General features: G+C 36.8%; 1 protein-coding gene across 1 annotated transcript in view; it reads left to right on the top strand.

Annotated features, from left to right (window-relative positions):
* LOC150096475 (ciliogenesis and planar polarity effector 1-like) overlaps window positions 1-23,444 on the top strand; it is a 614,243-nt gene that overhangs the window by 86,726 nt on the left and 504,073 nt on the right. Inside the window, exon 5 of the mRNA XM_090408080.1 lies at window positions 11,414-11,981. Coding sequence (XP_090264206.1) covers window positions 11,414-11,981 — 568 coding nt within the window. The remainder of the gene's footprint in view (window positions 1-11,413; window positions 11,982-23,444) is intronic.

The raw sequence follows: 23,444 nt of genomic DNA, 5'->3' as shown, positions 1-23,444 counted from the left end.
GTTGGAAAGAGATGAGTCATATATTAATCTGACTGTTCTCTTCTATATTGCATTGAGTATTTTTAGAGAGCTCTTGGGGCACCATCCCAGATATGTAAGCAGTACTCAATGGATGGGCAAATTTGATTTGTACAGGGTTTAATAATGCCTTGAGCAAAAGAGGAATCTTAATTTTTTGGATTCCAAGGAGGCAGTGGTTGTAATGTATTGCCAGGAGAGTCTTAATGTCAAGGTAATCCCAAAGGAGAGATCATGCCTAGAGATTTGGGTGTAAATGATAAGGCTGGAATAATGGATTTTTTTTTGTGTGAAATAAGCGGAAGAACTGTGTTTTGTAGTATTGGAAGTAACAGGATTATCCAAACCTCATTGAAGAATGGTTTGGAGATCAGAATTTATGTTTGCAGTGATTGTTGCTCTGAGGGTTGTGATGATTTGTTTGGTACAAGGTTTGTCAAGTGAGATGGAGAAATGTAGTATGCTGTTGTTGGCAAATCTGTGTATTGGACTGATGGTCAACTTGAGTAGGTCATTGATATATAGAAGAAAGAGGATGATTGAGAGTACAGAACCTTGCAGGATTCCAGCGTTAGTTATATATTAAAATATAGGAAACTATACACCATCACATGCATTGTGTGTCCAGTGTGAAAACTGGCAATCCAGTTGCAGAACTTAAAGGACAGACCAAATGATGGGAACTTATTTAACCCTTTAACTGCTGATTTTATATTCTACTGACATTGTGCCATGTGCTGAATTAATTTTGCAAAATATTTATAAATAAAATCAATTAAAATTCTTACAAGTAAGAAGTCCAGACTGCAGCATACATTCTTGATATACACGTGTTCACTCACAAAAATGGCAATAATAGTGTTTTATAAAATTTACATAATCTGCAAGGGGGTGTCCACTTGAGGGGGTCATTTTTTTCCACACTCTAGTTAACTCAACCATAGCAGTTAAAGAGTTAATAGGCCCTTATGTCAAGCCCTGTTGAAAGCCTTGGAGATATTGAGTGCAACCAATTCAGATTTGCCAAACCTTTTCATGGAACTTATTCTGTGGGTGACATAGGTGAGATTCCCTATTGAATGGCATTGGTAGAATCCATCCCAGTGGTCATTTATTAGTTGAGTACTTTAAATGTAGCATAGGAGTTGGATGTTGATGGTTCTCTCCATTACTTTGGAGAGGACTGAGGTGAGAGAGATTGGGCTGTAGTTCTTTTTGGGAATAGGTTGTACATGGGCTAATTTTCACAATGTAGAGTAGGTGCTAGTGGAGTAAAAGAGCATAAAGAGGTGACATAAAATAGGAGTTGTCTGTGGAGCACAAATCTTCAGGACAACTGGAGGAATGCTGTCAGGACCAGGGAATCTTTCGATATCTAATTTAGGTGTTAAGTCGGAAGACTTAACATTGTAATCACTCTTATAGGAAAAATAAAATGATTTAACAGAGATAAAGAAACTTGTATAAAAATAGTAATTTAGTCTTTTATATCTTACTTAGTATTGAGAATTTTGTTGTATTATTTTATGTAATTGCTTAATTTGAATTTAATATGTGAACAACTAACCATTTGCTGGGCAGAAGTAAAACAAAATAATAAGCTAAATGTGAAACGGCCAACTTCAGTATATCTGTTACGTAGCACGGTGCTTTCCCCCCCTTTCCACCGTAAAGTTACGAGAGTTTTGAGAAGATTCTGCGAGGGGCGTTAAGTGCTGCGAGACGTAAGGAACGTATGATGCGTGCGCGGATGACGACAGAGAGAAACGGCGCGTGGTTTAAAAGCAGAGGTAACGCTGCAAACCAGGCTTTTTGAGATGTTTTCCTGCTGCTGTCCTCGTGTGCCAACGGAGGTCCGACTGGTATGGAGCCACCACGTGGGTTTCCTTTGTTCACGGATGATACGATGGAATGACAAAGAGAAACTACCAGTCGGAAACAAAGCCCAGCAGATCCAAATGGTGGAAAACTACTGAATAAATCCATTCGAAGTATAAAGAGAAATCTTGTAGAAGTCCTATGGAAGTGCTAAGAAATGCGACCATTCAAGGCAATAGTCTGATGTAAGATCTGAAGTGGCCTAAGTAGAAATGCAGTAAACTGGTAAAGTGAACTTTATGTCTACTACTTAGAGAATTAAATGAGAAGATATGAATTGTGTGCTAAGAGACATTCCTTGAACTGTAGTTTATTATTTTGAAAGAGAATATGTTAATGACCCATAAATGTGTTTGTAAGAAAATGAAGTTTTGTTCAGATTTAAGAAAGAAATAAATGTGTTAATTGAATAGGACTGTTAAGGGGATATCTTGAATGGAATTTTATGTGTAATTAAGAGAGAGAGAGAGAGAGAGATGTGACTAAGTGATTAAACAACAGACTCTGGTAGCTTATTCCACTCATTCAAGTAAAGAACCTAGCTCTAACATCCCTGTTAACCACATTTTTGTCAAGCTTCCATGCATGGCCCCTAGTCCTCCCACCACCAGTCATATTTTCAAAAATATCTTCTGGATCAATCTTGTAGAAACCCTTCAGTAATTTGAATGTCTCAATCATATCACCCTTCCTTCGCCTATCGTCCAATCTCTGCAACCCACAAATCTTCAACCTATTCTCATAAGGTTCATTCCACAGACCTTCTATCATCTTGGTCACTCGTCTCTGGATCCTCTCCACTTCCTCCCCATCACGAAGAAACCCTGGTGCCCATAACTGGGCACAGTAGTCCAGATGGGGTCTTATCAAGGCTCGATACAGAGGAACAACAACTTGTTTGTCTCTGCATATTAAAGTATTTTTCAGAAGCCAAGTGATTTTATGAGCTGATATAGTCACTTTTGCAATGTGCCCCTTAAACTTCAACTCCCTATCCCCCAACGCTCCCAAATCCCTGGCCTCATCAGTCTCCTGGAGTACGGTTCCACCAATGCGATATACTTCTGCTGTTCTTTTCACCCCAAAGTGCATAACCTTACACTTTGCCACATTAAATTGACATCCATTTTTCCTAGCCCAGTCCTCCAAACTATCCAAATCATCCTGTAACATTTTGACATCCTGTGCACTCACAATTGCTCTACCCAACTTTGCATCATCAGCAAACAAGTGACCACTTCCTCTCAAATCCTTTCCTATATCATTGATGAACAAATTGAAAAGCAGTGGTCCAAGAACAGAGCCCTGTGGCACACCACTAGTCACAAGCCATCTTTTAGACTCCACTCCTGCATAAACCACTCTCTGGTATCTCTCCTTCAACCACCCTCCTATCCATCTCACCAACCCTATATCTATCCCCATCTGCTCCAGTTTACTGCTTAGGGTTCCATGTGGTATCCTTTCAAAGGCCTTCACAAAACCATGTTGTCACCCATACAATATCCCATTTTCATCTATCCAATCCTGTATTATTTTCTTGACTAATTTCTCTAAGACCTTGACAATGATTCCTGATATGCTAATCGGTCGGTAATTTACAACAGCAGTCATGCAACCACCTTTATGCAGTGGAACTAATTTTCTCTCTTTCCACCCCCTCGGGACTAACCTAGACCTGAGACTCAAATTAAATCTTATAAAGAAAAATATGCTTGCATCCAATTGAAAAAGATAGCTGAAATTGTTTGTTGAACTAAAAAAAAACAAAAGAAGGGAATTTTATTATAGTTGTGATATGATAAAATAAGGTTAAGTAAAGCAAAGAAGATTAGTCATAGGATTTTGTATGTGAGAGGCTAGTTTTTACACTTGAAATAAGAGATTAAAGATTCGAGTTAATTCTTAGAAAATTTTGGAAAGGGGATTAATTTAATTAGTACAGGAAAAAGGAAAAAAGGAAGTACAGGAAGATGGTTTAATGTTAAATCTGGTGTGAGACAAGGATGTACATTATCCCCTCTGTTATTCATTATCTATATGGATCACATTATGAAGGAATGTGGTATTAAACCTGATATCAAAATTGGAGATGTTAATGTCAGCTCTTTGCTTTATGCAGATGATGTTATACTTCTAAATAAATCCGCTACAAGTCTTCAAGATTCTCTGACTAAATTGAATAGCTGTTGTAATAGATATGGTATGAAGGTCAGCAATAAAAAGACAAAGACAATGAAAATAGGCAGAATCATTGAAAATGTCAACTGTGTTGTGAATGGAGAACCTGTGGAACAAGTAAAACATTTCAGCTACTTAGACACAATTTTTACTGAAGATGGTAAACTAAATATAGAAATAGACAACAGAATCAGCAAAGCTGGTATGGCGGGAAGTCAATTGAATAAATTCATATGGAATAAGAAAGAAATTAGTGGAACACTAAATTAGCTGTATACAAGACAGTGTTCAAACCAGTTTTAACTTATGGATCTGAGAGCTGGGTCAGAAGTAAAACACTTGACCAAAGACTAGAGACCGCAGATATGAGAGTCCTGAGAAAGATTAGAGGCGTGAACAGATGGAATCAATGGCAATATCATATTAAAAATGAGGATATTAGGAAAGAACTTGACATTGTCAGCATCCAGGAATGCGTTAGCAGAGCTAATCTCAGATGGTATGGTCACTTAAATAGAATGGGAGAGGAAAGATTAGCAAAACAAGTGTTCTCTGCCAGGTTGGCAGGAAAACGACCCAGAGGAAGACCAAGATATAGGTGGATTGATACGGTACAAAATGCCTTAGACGATAGAAATATAAGATCTGGTAATGTTGGAGTTTTGACAAGTAACAGACTGATTTGGAGGAAAATTGTAGATAGGAAGTTAGTAATGATGTAATTTTTCATGTAGTACTGTCATATCCTGTACACCCCTTGAGGGTACTTGGCAGGAATTTGATGATGATGATGATTAATTTAATGTAGATGACATAGAGGTTAGCTTAAACAAAAACTAAAGCTCAAGGTCATAATTCCCGAATTGAATCTTTCACATGCCAGTTGCGTGTACACGGACCACATGATGTTTTGGCAGAAAAATGCCACTAATTGGTCAGTGAAATAGACTCCAGTAAGGGGGGGGGAAGAAATTGAAGAAGGTGCCAGTAGGTGTCATGGCATAAAAGGATTGGGAAACCCCCCCCCACCCACACACAAGGCTTTTTTTTCCTCAGAGTTTTCTTCATGAGTCTTCGTATAGGTCTCACGCGGTTTTCCTGAGTGACAGGTTAGGAGTTTTCTCCGTCCGACACATTAAGGAAACAAAGTGTGCGGGATTTTGATTCCATGTTCCTATTGTAAGAAATGAGGGATGCCGTTTAGTTAAAAAGGAAGAAGATAATGTCAGTGTGTTTCATCATCCAGTGATCGTAACGAGAGAGGGAAAAATCTATAAAGAAGTCATTGTCCACGTGGCAAGTTTTACAGCCATAGAATAGATGATCCTATGTATGTCCTTAATTTGAAGCATGTAAGGTAAAGATTCTGAAAGCCCATCTTAGTGCCAAAAGAACTTAGCCGTGATAAGTTATAGAAGAGTTCGTCCTAGGAAGGTACAATCGGAAAAGGGTAGAGACCAGTGTAGAAGACACAAGTCAAAAGGTACTGTAAAAACCCGTGTCAATTCAAATCATATGTAACTGTAATTATTGCTCAATTACTGAACAGTTGAAAGGATTAATGAGACTGTGTTGAAGGGATTAATGAGTCAGACTGTGCCTAGAGATTTATGCATGTACATTGTATTTTATTTAAGAGAGTTTTAAAGGTCAAAAGTGTGTATTAGCTCAGCGAAAGGATAAATTTAATCCATAATGTCTTAGTAAGAAAATTAGAGTAACTGAATATATGTGTCCTAGAAAATACTGAATTATAGCATGATCAGATCAGTAAGGGGTTAGACAAAAAAGGTCAACTACAGGGTGTTCGGGATAAATTTGACAGTTTCGTAAGGAAAAAGAAAATCTTCTTTGTATCTATTAAATTTAATGAATTGACAAAAAAACATTACAGGCAGAGTTAATTACAATACTATCAACAAGATTTACTCAAAATAACCACCATTAGCATCGATTACAGCTTCAATTCTGCTTCGGAACCTCGAACAAGCTGATGCTACAGTCTCCCTGGGAAGGGCCGCAAAAACTGTTTTAATTTTATCCATTAACTGGGCTTTTGTATTACTGGAAGTGCGATTGGTGTCTTTTTCAACTGCGCCCCATACAAAATAATCCATGGGGTTAAGGTCTGGGGAGTTTGGAGGCCAAACATTTGGACTGGTGAAGTCGTAGAAATTTTCAGACAACCATTTTTGACTTTTCCCAGAGGTGTGGCAAGGGGCCGAATCCTGCTGCCATACATACGGCCTACCATTGGCTACCCTTGTTATCCAGGGCTTGACTACAGTTAGCAACTCCACGAACAAAGCCCGAATTCCAATGCCAGGGTTCTTCAACACCTGTTCCTGCAGATTTGCGAGGAATTCTGCTGTACGAACGCAATCAGATCGTCTGCTAGGGATCTTTCTTCTTGCTACATCCTCGTAGTCACCATTGCAAGTCTCTAGTTCATGCCTGATTGTTTTTACTGTATTCAGGGAGCATTGGGCAGCAGTCGTAATATCCTTATTTTGATGGCGGGCACGAATCATCATGATACAAGTTATTCTCTTCCATGATTCAGGTGGGTTCCAGCTATCCATCCTTTCTGACATCTTGTATGTGAATGAAGAAGGGTCCAAACTTTTAAATGAAGAGAAGTGTGTGTTAATACATGTAACTTACGGAAAAATATAATTAATTATAAATATGTCAAATTTATCCCGAACACCCTGTAGTTCTAGAATTATACATGTTTGTATGTATAGAATCTGTTATGGCGATATGATCATAATTCTTATATAGGATCTTAACCTAATACTTGTGTTTAGCTAGTGTTCATTTGTATTATATATTCTTAGTATTGAATTGAGTTTTATTTGATAAAGAATGAATTGTATCATGTTTAAGAGTTCAATAAACTTTTGTTCTTTGAAAATACAGTTGTCTGAGATTGCTGCTCAATGCACCACTTGTAACAACGTATGAACCTAATCACGCGGTGGGGGGGTATTTTGTTAAGTTACGAGATAAAGGTCACGACTGCATATTAGTTTCACACTCAGACATATTTTGGTAATTGCTCCTTGTTTTTGAATTTTATATTTTAAACTAAATGTCTTGAAAGGCACAGTATAAAATAAATATTTAGGGACACTAAGGGGAGAAGAAGCTTGAATATTTGTATTTGGGTGATATCTCGTATATAGATAAGATTTGGATAAAGACAAGTAGAGTTTCACATGTAAGGATAGTTGAAAGCCTAATAATCGTAAATTGGGACACAACAACAGAGATTTGTGACTAAGATGTGACAAGTCTGTGGAATGCTCCCTATGAAGAAAGATTGGAAGATTGTTCAGCTGTGTCATGCAGACTAGAGATACAAAAGAACATGCAGGTAGATTATTATGTGTGTACACAAATGCTAGGCGTATCAGAAACAAAGGGATAGAGTTTTGTTGCCTAGTCAGAGTGATGGAACCTCAGATTGTAGACATTAGTGAAATCTGGCTATCAGAATCAGACGTACTTACTGGTATCAAGTGTAAAGGGTATGCTATTTTTAGGAAGGATAGGAGAGGAGGGGATGTGCTGCTAATGATATCAGGTGACTTGAATCCAGTTAGAGTTGAGATCTATGACTCCTCTATTAGTAGTAGTAATAATCTCCGTATTACTATTATAGTTGTAGTATTACTACTACTATTACTAATAATCTCCATATTATTAGTAATAGTAGAAGTGATACTCTACTACTAATAATAATATTTCATGTAGCAGTGAATTTGAAGCCATCTGGTGTGAGGTGGAATCTAACAAGCTCAATTAAATAGTGGGGTGTTATAGATCTGGTGGTTCTGTTGCTAGTGATGAAGAAATTCTTCACCAAATAGAAAAGATGAGCGCGAAAAGAGTAATCATAATTGGAGACTTGAATTATCCAAATATTGAATGGGTATCCATAGAATCTCATGAGAAAAGTGAAAATGCATTTATTGAGCTGTTGCGGGACAACTTCCTCAAGTAGCATGTGGGTTAATTCTGCTGATATGCAGTACTTGCAGAATGATTTGAATAGGTTGGAATTATGGGCAGGGGAAAATGGGTGTCAGTTCAATTTCAATAAATGTAAAGTTATTCACTTCGGCATGATTAGATATCCACTGTCATATTATATTGGTGGGATTATGCTTGAAGAAAAATGATGAGGCTAGGGATGTTGGAATGTTAGTAGATAGGAAGTCGAAGTTCAGGGGGCCATGTGGCAAAGATTGCAAATACAACTCAAAAGATAATTGCAATGCTGAAACGAATGTTCACATGTAAAGATAAGGATGTAATTTTCCTCTTTACTACAGGGCCTTGAGAAGACCTCACTTGGACTATTGTGCAGATGTGTGGTCTCCTGGTTTCTCTTGCAATTCTGATATATTGGAGAGAGTACAAAGGAGAGTGTTAAAAATGATATCAGGATTGTGGAATACCGATTATGAAGACAGATTGAGAATCTGTTGACTGCAGACACTAGTGAAGAAGAGAAAGAGGGGTGATATGATTTAAACTTACAAACTTCTGGAAGTTTGATAATTGGAAATTTCATGAACTGAAATCCTGTAATACAGGATTTCAGTTGATGCAATTTTTCAATTTATGGATGCTGGCGAAAAGATGAGAGGGCATCTTGGATGCTGAGCATGAAGGCTGCTAAGAAGGGGGTGAGGGCTAGATATTTTTCTCTCAGAAGGTGGTGCATGATTTTTCTCAGATTGGGATGGATTGCCATTTGATGTGTGAGTGCTAGTAGTGTGAATGAATTCAAGAATAAGTATGATAGCTGGTGTGCGTAGTATGTGGCCTCCCTCGATGAGTCTCTGACTCCCTGGAGGTCTCTCTTAATAATAATAATAATATATATATATGTGTATATTCAGTTACGAATTAAGAATGTGCCTTTAATATCTCCTATTTCTGTCATTTTACATTGACAAAATGAGATGTTCTTTGATAAAAAGGGGAAATAAAATTTTGTGTTCTCTAAATATAATAACTGTTCAAAATTTTAAATATAGAGCTGAAAACTTGAGATAATTCAGATATTTTAATGGAAGATATTATGGATATATCCATATTTTATAGCTAAATGTAGAAAGAAACTTTTATTATTTATTATTTAGAAGAATTTCATTTATCATAGTTTACAATGCAATGATTTTTTTGCAATTTAAATTATACTAAAACAATCACCAGCAACCTAATAAAATCAGAATTGACAGCAGTAAAATCATTAAAATTAAATCCAGACATCGTAATTACTAGAGCCGATAAAGGCAGTGCCACAGTTATTTTAAATCAAATTACTTTTTTGGAAAAAATGAATCTAATAGTCTTGAATTACAGCATGTATCAACTAGTTAACTATGACCCTACCAATAGACTAAAAAAGAAAACGGAGAAGCTTCTTAAATCAGTCACCACTTAGCCCGAAGGTACCGTTAAAAAATTAATTTTACGCTATGATTGTTTCCAGAGAATTTATGGTCTACCGAAGATTCACAAACAAAACATACTACTCCGTCTGATAGTTGAAGGTATAGGCAGCCCCAATTATCACCTAGCCAAGAAACTAGTGTCAACACTCAAGGAGTTAGTAGGTCTTTCCCCTTTTATATTAAAAACACACAACACTTTGTAAACAAAATCAAAGACATCACACTTGGAAAAGATGATTTATTAGTCAGTTTTGACATCTCTGCCCTCTTCACAAATGTCCCAATCCTTCTATTACAGGACAAATTCCCTCCCTTTGAGCATGTACTTTGTCCTGGCTATTTTGTGTGGCAAAACACTTTCTGCCTACATAAAGAAGGTACAGCCATGGGCTCACCATTATCCCCCCCCCCGTTGCTAGATTTTACATAGAACATTTTGAGCAACGTGCTCTAGATTCCTCTCCTTTAAAACACAAAGTGATCATTTTTCATCAAATTCATCAAAGTGATGTTTTTTGCTATCTGGCCTCGTGGCTGCCAGACATTAGACACTTTCCTCAGCCACCTAAACAAACAACACAAACTCATACAATTCACAATTGTATTTGATTCACAGTTGAGATTGAAAAGCAGAACACACTTCCATTTCTAGATACACTTGTCACACATCTTCCTTCTTCTCGCAATCTTTCCTTCACTGTCTACTAGAAACCGACACATACCAGCCACTATATATACAAAAACTCCTACTACCACCCAACACAAAAACTAGGATCATTAATACACTTAAAAGGAAGGCTTTGAAGATTTACTCCAATGACTTAAATATGAATGAAAAGTTATCAACAATACCTTTGTAAAAAATGGTTACGTCCAAAATACTATCAACAAAATTCTGTACAAGACCTCACTTAAAAACAAAAATAAACAAGACTACAGTAAAACTGTAACCATTCCATACATTAAAGGGATATCAGACAAAATAAACAGAATACTATAAAAATACAACCTTAAAGCCACCTTGCACTTACTCAACTCATCCAAGGATCCACTCCCTCTGCTGGCCACCCTGGAGTATACCTTATTCATTGCACCTGTAATTTGCCCATATAAGAGAAACAGAATGCACAATTCTTATCAGAAAAAAGGAACATAAACGACACATTAAATATAATAACTATGGTCAAGCTGGTCTTTCTGATCCTGCCCTGAACACTTTACATAGAATTGACTTGAAAAGCACTTGTTGTTTACATCACACCAAAACATGGTATGAAAATAAATTTAAGGAGGCCTGTGATTCTTATTAATCACCCTAATCTTAACAATAATGATTGTTTAAAAATCCCAAGCATATGGAAGGCACATATTCTACCCACTTAACCTTTCTCCCTAAGAGTTAATTTTAAATAGAACCGTAGGTAATGAAGGATCCTAAATCTAATATAACAATTGTCATGTTAAATGAGGACATTTTCACTATAAGAAAACTATCTGTATATCTGTATGAAAGAATATTTCTCTGATATTGTCATAAATAGAATATAGCTTTGATGTAGTTATTTTATTTAATTTCATTTATTTATTGTAATTTTATTTTATTTTCACTAGATGTTAGGCCAGTAGAATAACCATTGATCAAATCATTGTCTCTTCAGCTTACTATGTGAAATGCAATGATTTTTAATTACCAAAATAATTTTGTATTTAGTAACAGAATTGTGAATAACTCTGTTAGTGAATAATGGTCGTAATCTTATTGGTGAAAATTTGTTTATAGATTGATGGTGTATGTGTTTTGTGCTTAAAAAATATTAAATGTGCGTGTATTTTTTAAAAAAAATATTTTATTTTATTTTTACCAGGTTCTCTACATGTGCTTGCTGGTTCACAGATTATTTTGGTACTCTTGGAGCCATGTGTACTATATATGTTTCGTTCTTCTGCTTCAGAAAATGGAAACAAAATCACCAATTTGTCATGTGGATCATGGTATCTTATAAATAAGAATGATTCCATTTTATTGCCAAATTTTGATTCACAGGAAGCTGTCTTTCATTCAGCAAGTGTAAATGGGAATAGTTTCAGTATTATTTTATGCTCATTTCTGTTTAAATTTGAAAATGGAATAGTCATCTCAAGAGTAACAATTCAAAATGATTTATATAGTATGCCATCCTGTACATGTTTAGATGCTTCTTGGAGTATGTGTAAGATACCAGCAGAGGAGTTGCATTCACCTTATTCAGTTGTGGCAAGAAAAGGAGCTTTACTAGCCAAATATTCAAATGATGGTAAACTTTTGGCTTTTGTCAGTAATCAGTTTTACACTCATTCAACAAAACTCTGTTTTGTGTCTTCATGTTCTTTTGCTATTCATTTAACAGATTTAAATGGATGTGGAGCAGCACAACCACATTTTGAATATTCTCGGTAAGAACTGATTGTTGATTAATTTGACTATTATATTTTAATGTAATGTGCTTTGTTTATGTTATATTAGCTGAATCCTATTAAGAGAATGGTAAGCTAATATGAGTGTAAAACACTTAGATGAGAATACAAATACTTAGATTATGTCATTTAAAAGTTAAACTGTGTTTTATTTCGAGGATAGAAAGTTGGTAAAGTTTTACTATAGAACATCATTAACCAGCTATAGTAAAGTTTTACTATAGCTGGTTAATGATGTTGGCTGATGAAATTGGGATCGGGAATTATTTTGGAACAAACAAATTCTACAAAAGAAATGGTGAAAGGAGAAAGAAGAATGGAGAGAAAAAGAAAGGAAAAATTATGCCTGTTTATTAGGTTAGTCATATTGGGTTGACATTGGTAAGGAGCTTCTTTTGGTTTTGTACTTATGTCAGAAATGGAAGAAGTGGCTAGGTCACATTTATCTTATATGCGTGGATAGGCTTATGTGTTCATCAGACATGTTATGATAGGTTTCACGGTATAAAAGAACACAGATGGTTAAGCAAATAACTATTTATTAACTTAAAAGCTAATATTTCGCTGGTCTTATATCCAGCATCTTTAGAGCACACAACACATTTTTTTTTTTTTTTTTTTAACCTAGATGGCGCCATATTAGGACTTTAGTCTTGTGTTGCATGCTGCAATCACTTATACTGTCCCCACTGTTACACCGGATTGTGGTTGTTTTGCCTTTGTAACAAACTTTGTGTTGTGTGCTCTGAAGATGCTGGATATAAGACCAGCGAAATATTAGCTTTTAAGTTAATAAATAGTTATTTGCTTAACCATCTGTGTTCTTTTATACCGTGAAACCTATCATAACAATTTATCTTATAGTTTCACAATAAGAAGGTACTTGATTTAAAATGATTAAGCTAAAAGGAGGGATTAGGGGAGGGTTGTTGTAAATTGATGTTGTTTGTTTTCTGTATGAAGGATAGAGGTCAGATGATGGATTATAGCACTTTATTGATTGCTTTGGATTCCATAGGCAATTTGTAGTCAGTGTGTGTGTCTCTTGTCCTATCTGACAATAGTGGGAGAGCAGTTTGTCAGTTGGATAATTGAAGGTATATTTACATGGTTCTGTACAGGAGCGCACCAAAGGTATTTGCTGCCTGGGTGCAAACTTTTATCGGCCGCCCATCTGACATCTAAAAGTAAGGGTTATTAATATTATATTAGTTAATGTCATGTTAAAGTCAATGTTGCTGTCCGGGTGCAGTGCACCCTTTTCACCCTTGGGTTGGTGCGGCCCTGGTGCTGTATACCAGAAGTCATTTGACACATTAACCAATTGAAGAGTTGTTTAATCAAAAGTTCCTTCATTTGAGATCAGATAATCGAATCAAGAGAATCATTGTATGCTCAGTTTCTGTTATGTCTGCAGATTGAAATGCACATGACAATAACATACAAAATTACTTATTGGAAATCTCTCTCTCTCTCTCTCTCACACACACAGAGAGAGAGAGAGAGACAGACAGGTTGTAAATCCTCTGTGTTGGGGAAATGGCTGGGAAGAAAGAAGAAATCTGTTCATGTGTTTCTTTGCTGGAACCCATAGTTCTTGGGGAAAATATAAGGTTAAAGCTATTCCGAAAAAAAAAAAAAAAAAAAGAGATGTAGATGAAATGAAAACAGAAAATGACAAGGTTGGTTTCCTAGGTGTGAAGCTGAAATCTTTGTGGATGTTGATCTATAGCTGCTTGTGTTGTTAGATGTTTAGAGAAAAGTGGAGGAGTGATGGTAGCAAGTTCAGGAGTAGCCCCTATGAAAATACCTATAGAAAAAGCATAATGCAGAAGATCATTTAACAGGGCCAATAATGCAGGTGAACTGCAATTTACAGCCTCTTCCTGTCAGTTGTTAATCTGGAATTTTGTGATGCAGCAGGTTCTCCCCAAAAAAAGGTACTTGGGTAGATTCAGTGAACAGCTAGATGATAGATTACCTTCATCATTCATCGCCCTGTGGAATATTGCCTCTGTTATTGGAGACATGGAGGCTGATGTGATGTTTGGTTTCCTGAGCAGAGATTTGGCTTTTATTCCCCTTTACATGTATTGTGAGTGATGCTCTTAATATCATGCCAGACATTGGAAATCCAAAACATCCTCCATTTCCAGGGTATTGTAGAGTATCTGAGTTTCTTTCAGATACATTACATGTTTATTTTTTTTAGGTGACTTGTATAGTAAGCAGTCTTAATAAAAAGAATGGGAAAGAAATAGGATTAATAAAACAACAATTTCCTCCTCTTCCCTCACATATTCCATTTACTGTAATGTACTAGTTCTTTTAATATTCTATTGTGAATTTAATGTTGTAATTAAATTCACTTGTCTTTGTCTCCACAAAGAGAATAAAAGTTATATAATTCATTTTGTATGTAATGAATTTAATTTTGGATTGTGTAATGCATTGTGAATTTCAGCAAAGTTACATAATGGCAGCAAAAGACAAGCACATGGATTTGGCAGTATCTAGTACTACATTGCAATTTCATCCAGTAACAGTGAGTTTGAAGATGATGCACACATGCACAGAGAGAATAGAGGGAAGAGAAGAAATGGAATGGCTAGGTAACGAGGTGGTTACAGGCAGCTTGACAGAAGAAAGGGTGTTTATTTATTATAACTCTGTGTTTGTTTCCTCTCAAGGGATGGAATGAAGACAGAACATTTTATCTGAAGCAGAAAGTTGTGTGTCTTCCAAACAGTGTTCTTGTGATTATGTGTATTGTAGAATACAGAAGACAAGAAGAAAACTGTTATTCAGTTAAGAGTATGAACTGAACACATCTAATGAAGATTGTGCTTAGAGAGCTATAATGTAGACAATTTACTCTAATATACTTTGTCTTCATGTTCAACTTTCTAGAGTTAGGTAAATATTTCTGAGAATTATTTGTACTCAGGTTACAGAGATATATATATAGGATGTATTCCTTATTTTGTAATGAGTAGTAACTTTGAGCTAGTGTGAATAGATTCTGTATTATTAACAATTGTATTAAAATACAATAGTTATTATTATTAACACCAGATCTCCATATAGACAAAAGACTTATCACACTGTTACACACAAAAGCCATCAAACTGTGCTGAAAACTGATTTAATATATCTGCATTCGCCACAGTATCAGAGAATGGATTCCACTCACCAACAATTCTCTAATCAAAGAACATGTCCCTTATTTCCCTGCTCACACCCTCCTTATACAGCTTCCAGGTATCCCCCCGTGTTCTCACAATAACCCATTACCAACTTAAATGTCTTAATCATATCCTCTCTTCTTCTTTCTACTCACAAGGCTTTGCAAATTGCATTCCTTCAATCTGTCTTCATATCCCACATTCTAAAGATAAGCTACTACAACCGTAGTCTTCTCTAGACACTTTCAACTATATTCTCATCATCATGCAAACCAGGAGACCAAATCTGTGATTAATAATGAATATGAGACCTGATCAAGGCCTTATACAGTGGAACTAGAACCTCTTTATTTCTCCACATTAAGGTCCTCCACATCGTTGCCATAATCTGATGTGATGACTTCACAACTTGTGCAATGTGACCTCTGAACTTTAGATAGACTATTTAGACATATGTGCTGGTTTGAACTTATTACAGGGTTTAATGGAATAAATACTAGACATAAATAATTAAACAACATGTTTAATTGTATAAAATTAGAATTGTATAATTAATTATATAAAAAAACACGTTTAATAACTTCTATATTTCATATTGTTCACTGAGACATTCAGGGAAATAATACTAAAATTGCAAAAACAAATGAATTTGCACAAATTCATTTGTGTAAGTGGAAAAGATTAGACTGAAAGCCTAAAGTCCTCTGAGAGGTGTCCTCTATGGGCCTTGTAGTGATGACTTCAAGACTGAACCCTAGACTGAGCCCGAGCTGTCTTGGGCAGAAGGCTTAAGAATTAGCAGTTTCCCAAATCTTGGGAAGTTTAATGCAACCTTGTTTATTAAGATTAGGTCGGTGTTTTAATTCTGTTGCTAATTTTAAAAAAATCTTTCAAACTTTTATTTTTTTGTGTTGAAGCATAGTAGTTTTCTTTCCATTTGATTCTGTGCAAAGTAACCAAAACATTGCAGCAAGCCTTTACTGACCATACTTATGGTGACAGATGTATTTTTTATATTCTTTTAGGTGGATGTTAGCAGATCTTCCAGTTTGACCATAATATGATAAGTTGCAGGAACAACGAACTTTGTAAACACCTGGAACTGATAGTGGAGGTAGGGGATCCTTGAGAGAGAGTGGATGAGTAAGTGCCATGCAGAGATTGTACTTTTTTTAGAGTTCTGGGTATTTTTTCTGAGGTGTTCTAGATATAAGGAACTGATAGCATTACTGTAGGCAACATGTTGAGAGCGATGTGAGGAGATTGGAGGAACAATTAATATATTGACCTTTATGGCATTGTCGGACAAGAAAATTTTGCAAATAATGGAGAGTTCAGCAGTAAGATCAGCCTGGGTAGAACAGAGATTGGTAGCTTTATTAACAAGGGTTTTGATAATGCCATATTGTTAAAGATACCAAGCTATTTTAAACCTGGTTTTACTCCATTTCCCAAGTAAGCAAACAGACAAACAAGTCAAGTTTGTGCCTGCAAGTGTTGCAAGACTAGCTGATCCTGCAAGTAGTGCAAGATCAAGGCAACCCATGGTAAAAATAGAATAAGCTCTGATCACTAATCTTAATATTTACCCTTAATGCCAAGCACATCTCCTGGAGAAGATGTATGATGTTTTGTATTAGAGGCAAGGGGCCACTACCCAGACCGGTTTCGACCTTTACTGAGGTCTCATCAGTGGGAGCCAGGCTAGAAATACCAAGATTTTAGTAATACAGAGCTTATAAGTATTTTACCAGAACAAGTTACCATAAAGTGTTTTAACCTTATTAATTAAAAATCTCAGGAGGAGATATAAATGTAGAAAGTATTTTACCTTGGGTATAATAAATGTTAAAGATACCAAGCTATTTTAAACCTGGTTTTACTCCATTTCCCAAGTAAGCAAACAGACAAACAAGTCAAGTTTGCGCCTGCAAGTGTTGCAAGTCTTGCAACACTTGCAGGTGCAAACTTGACTTGTTTGTCTGTTTGCTTACTTGGGAAATGGAGTAAAACCAGGTTTAAAATAGCTTGGTATCTTTAACATTTATTATACCCAAGGTAAAATACTTTCTACATACAATGCCATATTGTTTAGGAGGGGGGGGGGGTTGTGTATGTATATATTTGTGTAAGTGGATTTCATGTAAACTAAGAAAGAAAGGCAGTCATTGGGAAGATGTGTAATTAGAGTATCTAGAAAATGCAGGCTATTATTATTATTATTATTTTCTTTATGGTGAACTGGATTCTAGCATGCTGTCTTTTGAGATTTAGGGAGTCTAATGTGTCTGATCTGTGTGGCCAAATAGAGAATTCATCACGAGTGTATCTACCAGATAGAAGGTTTGAGAATAGCATTATAGCGAGTCACGTGTGCATCCTGGTTGGATCCTTGTTTAAACTGCAGATTCTTTTCCTTCCCATCTCATGGATTCATGGGCACTGAAATTTCGCCGTTAGCTGGGAACATCTGAGGTGCTTGTCTGGAATTTTTGGATCATTCAAGGGGAAACATCACAATTCAGGTTTCACTTAGACCCGAGCTTTCCCTTTCTAGTCGGAGATCATCCTCACTTCCTACCTCCTTTTCTTTCCCTGTTTTCTCACCTCGTGTCCCTCACTCTCTGTCTCCCATTTCAGAATTAGTTTCTGTTATTTTTCTGTTAATTAAATTCTTAAACTCAACATTTCAGAATTAGTTTCTGAAATGTTGAGAATCTTAACAAATACAACCATACACAGGTAGAGAAAGTGTAAATGAAGGTAGAAATACAGAACGAATGGATGATTTGATTAATAATGAAAATGGTGAGATAAATGAGAGTAGTGAAATTGCCCGTTTGAACGGTGCGATACACAGAGCTAAAAGGCAACTGGAGCGTATGGAAAAATGTATGCTGAACGTACTGACAAATAGCCGGCGAAAGTCTGTGACGGCAAATAATAGAATGTTCGTAAACATCAATAAAATGAAGGAGCGAGTGCTGTATGGGGAATCGCTATTAAGAGGTGTAATAGTTGAGAGTTTAACAAAGTCGTACCAGCCGGGTGCAAACATAAAGGATGTCAGCGAATCTATTCGACTGCAAAAACAGAGGGTGAAAGAGATGATAATAATGGCAGGAACAAATGATTTGAAAGAGGACAAAATGGAAATGATAGAGGATGTGAGGGAATTATTTGAGGTAGCAAAAGAGAAGAGTGAGAGAGTTAGGATGGTGAGTATCTTACCGCAGTATGACAGCGAAGTGTTTAGAAGGAGGGCCATAATTGCCAATGACTTTATGCATGGGTTATGCATGGAGAGTGGTGTGGAATTTGTGGATGTGTGGAATGAGTTCGATGGGCGAAAGGACTTATATAAGATGGATGGGTTACATTTGAATGGAGTTGGTGTACGGAGACTTGAAAAAGTGTTGATGAATGATGTGGAAGTGGATGTACAGACTCCGGGAAACTAGATTTATTAAGGGGGGGGGAGTAGATATGCAGACTTTAGGGAGGCAGTTGAGTGTATGAATGAGTATATTATGCCCGAGCGATTACGAAGGACAGCAAATCAGAATGGGATAGTTAGTATAAGGCATGAAAGTAGGGATGGGACAAGTGGGCTTCTGTAATTCATGTACACTAATGCCAGGAGTATTAGGAACAAGAAGGAAGAGTTTTTGGCCATGGTTGGCACTTCCAGGCCGCAGGTTGTTGGTATTAGTGAAACATGGCTGACAGAAGATGATAAAGCTAGTGGGATTGAATGCGATGGGTATAGCGTGTTCAGGAGTGACAGGGTGAATAAAAAGGGGGGAGGAGTGTTATTGATGATAGCTGATGAGCTGCAGCCAAGGAGTATAGAAGTTGAACTGCAGGATAGAGAAAAGAGCACATTTGAGGCTGTTTGGTGTGAGATAGAATCTAGCAGAACAAAATATATAGTTGGGCGCTGCTATAGACCAGGTGATGGAATAGATGGTGGAAATAGTATGCATAAACAAATTGATGAAATGAGTGGAAGGAGGGTAATTATTATGGGTGATTTCAATTATGGTAACATTGAATGGAAAGAGGAGAGGGCACATGGGAGGAAGGAATTGGATTTTATGCGGTTATTAGGGGACAACTATCTACGGCAACATGTAGTGGAAAATACCAGGGGGCAGAGAGTGCTGGACCTTGTAATTGCAACTGAGAATGTGGCTGTAACGAACATGATCATGTTGCCACCAATTGGTGAGAGTGACCATAAGGTCATGGCTTGGGAGGTGGCTAAAGGAGTGGAATTTACAATTAAGACAGGGTACATGTGGAATTACCGGGCTGGTAAGTATGACAAGCTTAGGTGTGCTTGGCTCAGTGCCATGGCATGTAAAACTGCAAGGGCTGGATGTTGATAGTGCATGGGAGGTGGTTAAGAACTGTTTGCAGGAGGCACTGGTTGACTTTATACCAAGAGTCCGAATAATAAATCAAGTAGGAGTTAAATGGATGAATAATACTATTAAGCTTGAGCTGCAAAAAAAGAAACAATTGTGGAGGGAATTTAAGGAGAAAGGTGACTCTCAGCCGCAGGAACAGTATAAAGCTCAGGCCAGGATGGTAACAAGGGTGGTAAGAAAAGCAAAAGCGGATTACAAAAGAAAATTGGCCATGCAGGCTAAAGAGAATCCCAAACAGTTTTTTCAATATGTTGCAAGTAAAAGGAAAAATGCTCATGGTAGAATGATCTTAAAAAATGCTGAGGGTAGGGAGGTAACCGAATCAGTCGATGTTGTGGAATTACTGAGCGAGCACTTTGCAAGAGTATATCATCCAGGTGGTGGCTTTGCGGAAATGGAGGAACAAACAGCTTATACTGGAATTGTGATGAATGAAGTAGAGGTAACTAGTCTATTACAGAACCTCAATGTCAATACATCTGTGGGATTGGATGGTATACCAGCTCGTATCATACGTGAAGCGGCTAAAGAATTATCAGTGCTCTTGACCATTTTGTTTAATTTGAGCCTCGGGTCTGGGTCAGTCCCAAGGGGGGTGGAAAGAGGGTAAAATAGTTCCGCTGCACAAAGGTGGTTCCAAGGCTGTTGTTGAAAATTACCGGCCAATCAGCATAACAGGAATCATTATCAAGGTCTTAGAGAAAATAGTCAAGAGGAAAATACAAGATTGGATAGAAGAAAATAGGATACTGTATCGGGGATATCATGGTTTAGTGAAGGGTAGGTCATGCCTCAGTAACTTGCTCACGTATTATAACACAGTGACGGCTGAACTGGATAAGGGTAATGGGTTTACAGTGATTCTACTGGACCTTGCTAAGACCTCTGACAGGATACCACATGGAATTCTAATCAGTAAATTGCAGCATATGGCGATGGACATAGGGTTGGTGAGATGGATAGGAGGGTGGCTGACGGAGAGATATCAGAGAGTGGTTTACTCAGGAGTAGAGTCCACAAGACGGCCTGTGACTAGTGGTGTGCCACAAGGGTCTGTTCTTGGATCACTGCTGTTTAATTTGTTCATTAATGATATAGGAAAGGATCTGAGATTAACAGTTCATTTGTTTGCGGATGATGCGAAGTTGGGTAGGGCAATAGTGAATGCAGATGACATCAAAATTTTGCAGGATGATTTGGATAAATTGGAGGTCTGGGCTAAGGAGAATGGATGTCAATTTAATGTGGCAAAATGTAAGGTTATGCATTTTGGGGTGAAAAGATTGGCGGTAGTTTACTGCATTGGTGGAACTGTGCTCCAGGAAATTGATGAGGCACGAGATTTAGGAGTGTTGGTGGATAAGGAATTGAAATTTAGGGGACACATTGCAAAAGTGGTCAAATCAGCTCATCAAATCACTTGGTTGCTGAAGAGTACGTTGACAAGCAGGTTATTGTTCCTCTGTATCGAGCCTTGATAAGACCCCATCTCGACTACTGTGCCCAGATTTGGTCACCTAGGTTTCTTCTTGATGGGGGAGGAGGTGGAGAGGATCCAGAGGCGAGTGACCACGATGATAGCAGGTCTGTGGAATGAACCGTATGAGAACAGGTTGAGGATTTGTGGGTTGCAAAAATTGGTTGCTAGGCGGAGGAGGGGAGATATGATTGAGACATTCGAATTACTGAAGGGTTTCTATAAAATTAATTCAGAAGATATTTTTGAGAACAGGGCTGGTTGTGGGATTACTAGGGGACATCCATGGAAACTGGGCAAAAGTGTGGTTAGTAAAGGTGTTAGAGCTGGGTTCTTTACTTTTAGAGTAGTGAATGAGAGGAATGCGCTCCCTGAGTCTGTGGTGGATGTTGTGACAGTGAATGAGTTTAAGGCGAGGTATGAATGTCGAATAGTTGTGATGAATATGATTTGGGGCCTCCCTCGATGAGTCTAATGACTCCCTGGAGTTGCCCATAATAATAGTAATAATAATATTTGTTAAGATTAGGTCTGTTTTTTAATTCTACTGTTGAGGCTAAAAAATGTCTTTCAAATATATGTTGTTAACACCTCAACATAAAGCCAAAGATTTGAAAGTAACCATTACTTAGTGCTAAGTTAAAAATGGATATCATATCAAACAGAATAGTATGTAAGAAAGTTTTAAAAATAAAGTTGAGCAGCTTTTTACAGGTAAATTTTAGACACAATTATAGAAACATTATTGAATAAAAAATGAAACAAATGAAACGCTGGAGTCTTATTGGCAAACTTTGAAGAAGACATTGATTCAGTTACTGAGGTATCTGGTGAAGTTGTCTGCAAGGATAGAAAAATAAGAACAACATGTGGACACAAGAATTTAAAGAAGCAGTCCCAGAAAAGAAGGATACCAAGAGTTCCTAGCAAATAAATTGGCAGATATCCTAAAATAATACAGAAAAAATGTAAGAGAGCTAAACTATGTATAAAAGTAGCTAAACAAAAGTCGTGAGAAGACTGGTAAGAGTATGGAGAGTAAATATCTGGAATGGGCAAAATATTCTGGAGGCTATTGAAGAAACTTAGAAATGGAGGAAAGAGTATTGTAAAATGAATCAAAGATGATAAAGTTCACATGAAAAGTGAAGATAAGGATATTCTAGATGTCTGGAGTAATTACTTTGAAAGACTGTTAAACGAACCAAGCAGTCACAGAACCATACTAGAAAATTTTGAAGAGCAAAGAGGAGTACATATCAATGCTTGAGGTAGAAAAAGCTGTCAAAAACTTAAAATGTGGAAACAGCTGGAGTAGATGATATTTGACCAAAAATGCTTAAATATCGAGGTATAAACATTTTGCAATGGCTACACTGCATAATTCAGAGAGCCTGGTATATGGGGTAAATGGAACATTATACAGAACAATACGTTGCATATATATTAAGTTGCCAGTCAGCAGTTAGAATTGAAGGAAATACAGGAAGATGGTTTCGTGTAAAATCAGAGTAAGACAAGGATGCACATTATCTCAACTGTTATTCAGCATCTATATGGATCACATTATTAAAGAAAGGGCCTGACATTAGAATTGGAGATGTGAATCTTAGCTATTTGCTTTATGCAGATGATGATGTACTCTTAAACAAATCTATTGCAAATCCCCAGGATTGTCTAGTTTAATTGAATTATAGCTGTAACAACTTGGGCATGAAAATCAGCAATGAAAAGACCCAAACTTTGAAAATAGGCAGGAGCATAGTAAACTTCAACTGCATTCTGAATGGAGATCCTTTAGAACATGTAAAATATATAAATTATTTAGGCACAGATTTTAGTGAAGATCGCAGGTTAAATCTGGAAGTTGACAACAGAATAAGCAAAGCTAGTATGGTGAATAGCCAGCTGAATAAATTTATATGGAATAAGAGAAAAATTAACTGAAAACAAAACCAGCAGTATACAATACAGAGTTCAAACCACTTTTAAATTATGGATCTGAGAGCTGGGTTAGAAATAAAGCACTTGATCAAAAACTAGAGACCAGAGATTTGAGGGTTGTGAGAAAAATTATGGGAGTGAGCTGATGGCATCAATGACAGAATCATATTAAAAATGAAGATACTCAGTAAGGAACTTGACATAGTTACCATACAAGAATGTCTCAGCATAGCTAATATAAGGTGATATGGCCACGTAAATAGAATTGGTGAAAAAAGATTAACAAACAGGGGTTTGATACTATTATGACAGGAAAGAGACCCAGAGTAAGACCAAGATCTATGTGGATTGATTCAGTCATAAGTGCCTTAGAAGCATGGAATGTTGGATATGACTATTCATT

The sequence above is a fragment of the Typopeltis vanoorti genome, chromosome 18, assembly GCF_054136105.1.
Source record: "Typopeltis vanoorti isolate ZY-2024b chromosome 18, IOZ_Tvanoo_1.0, whole genome shotgun sequence".
Lineage (NCBI taxonomy): Eukaryota > Metazoa > Arthropoda > Arachnida > Uropygi > Thelyphonidae > Typopeltis > Typopeltis vanoorti.
This window is presented reverse-complemented; position numbering and strand designations above follow the sequence as displayed.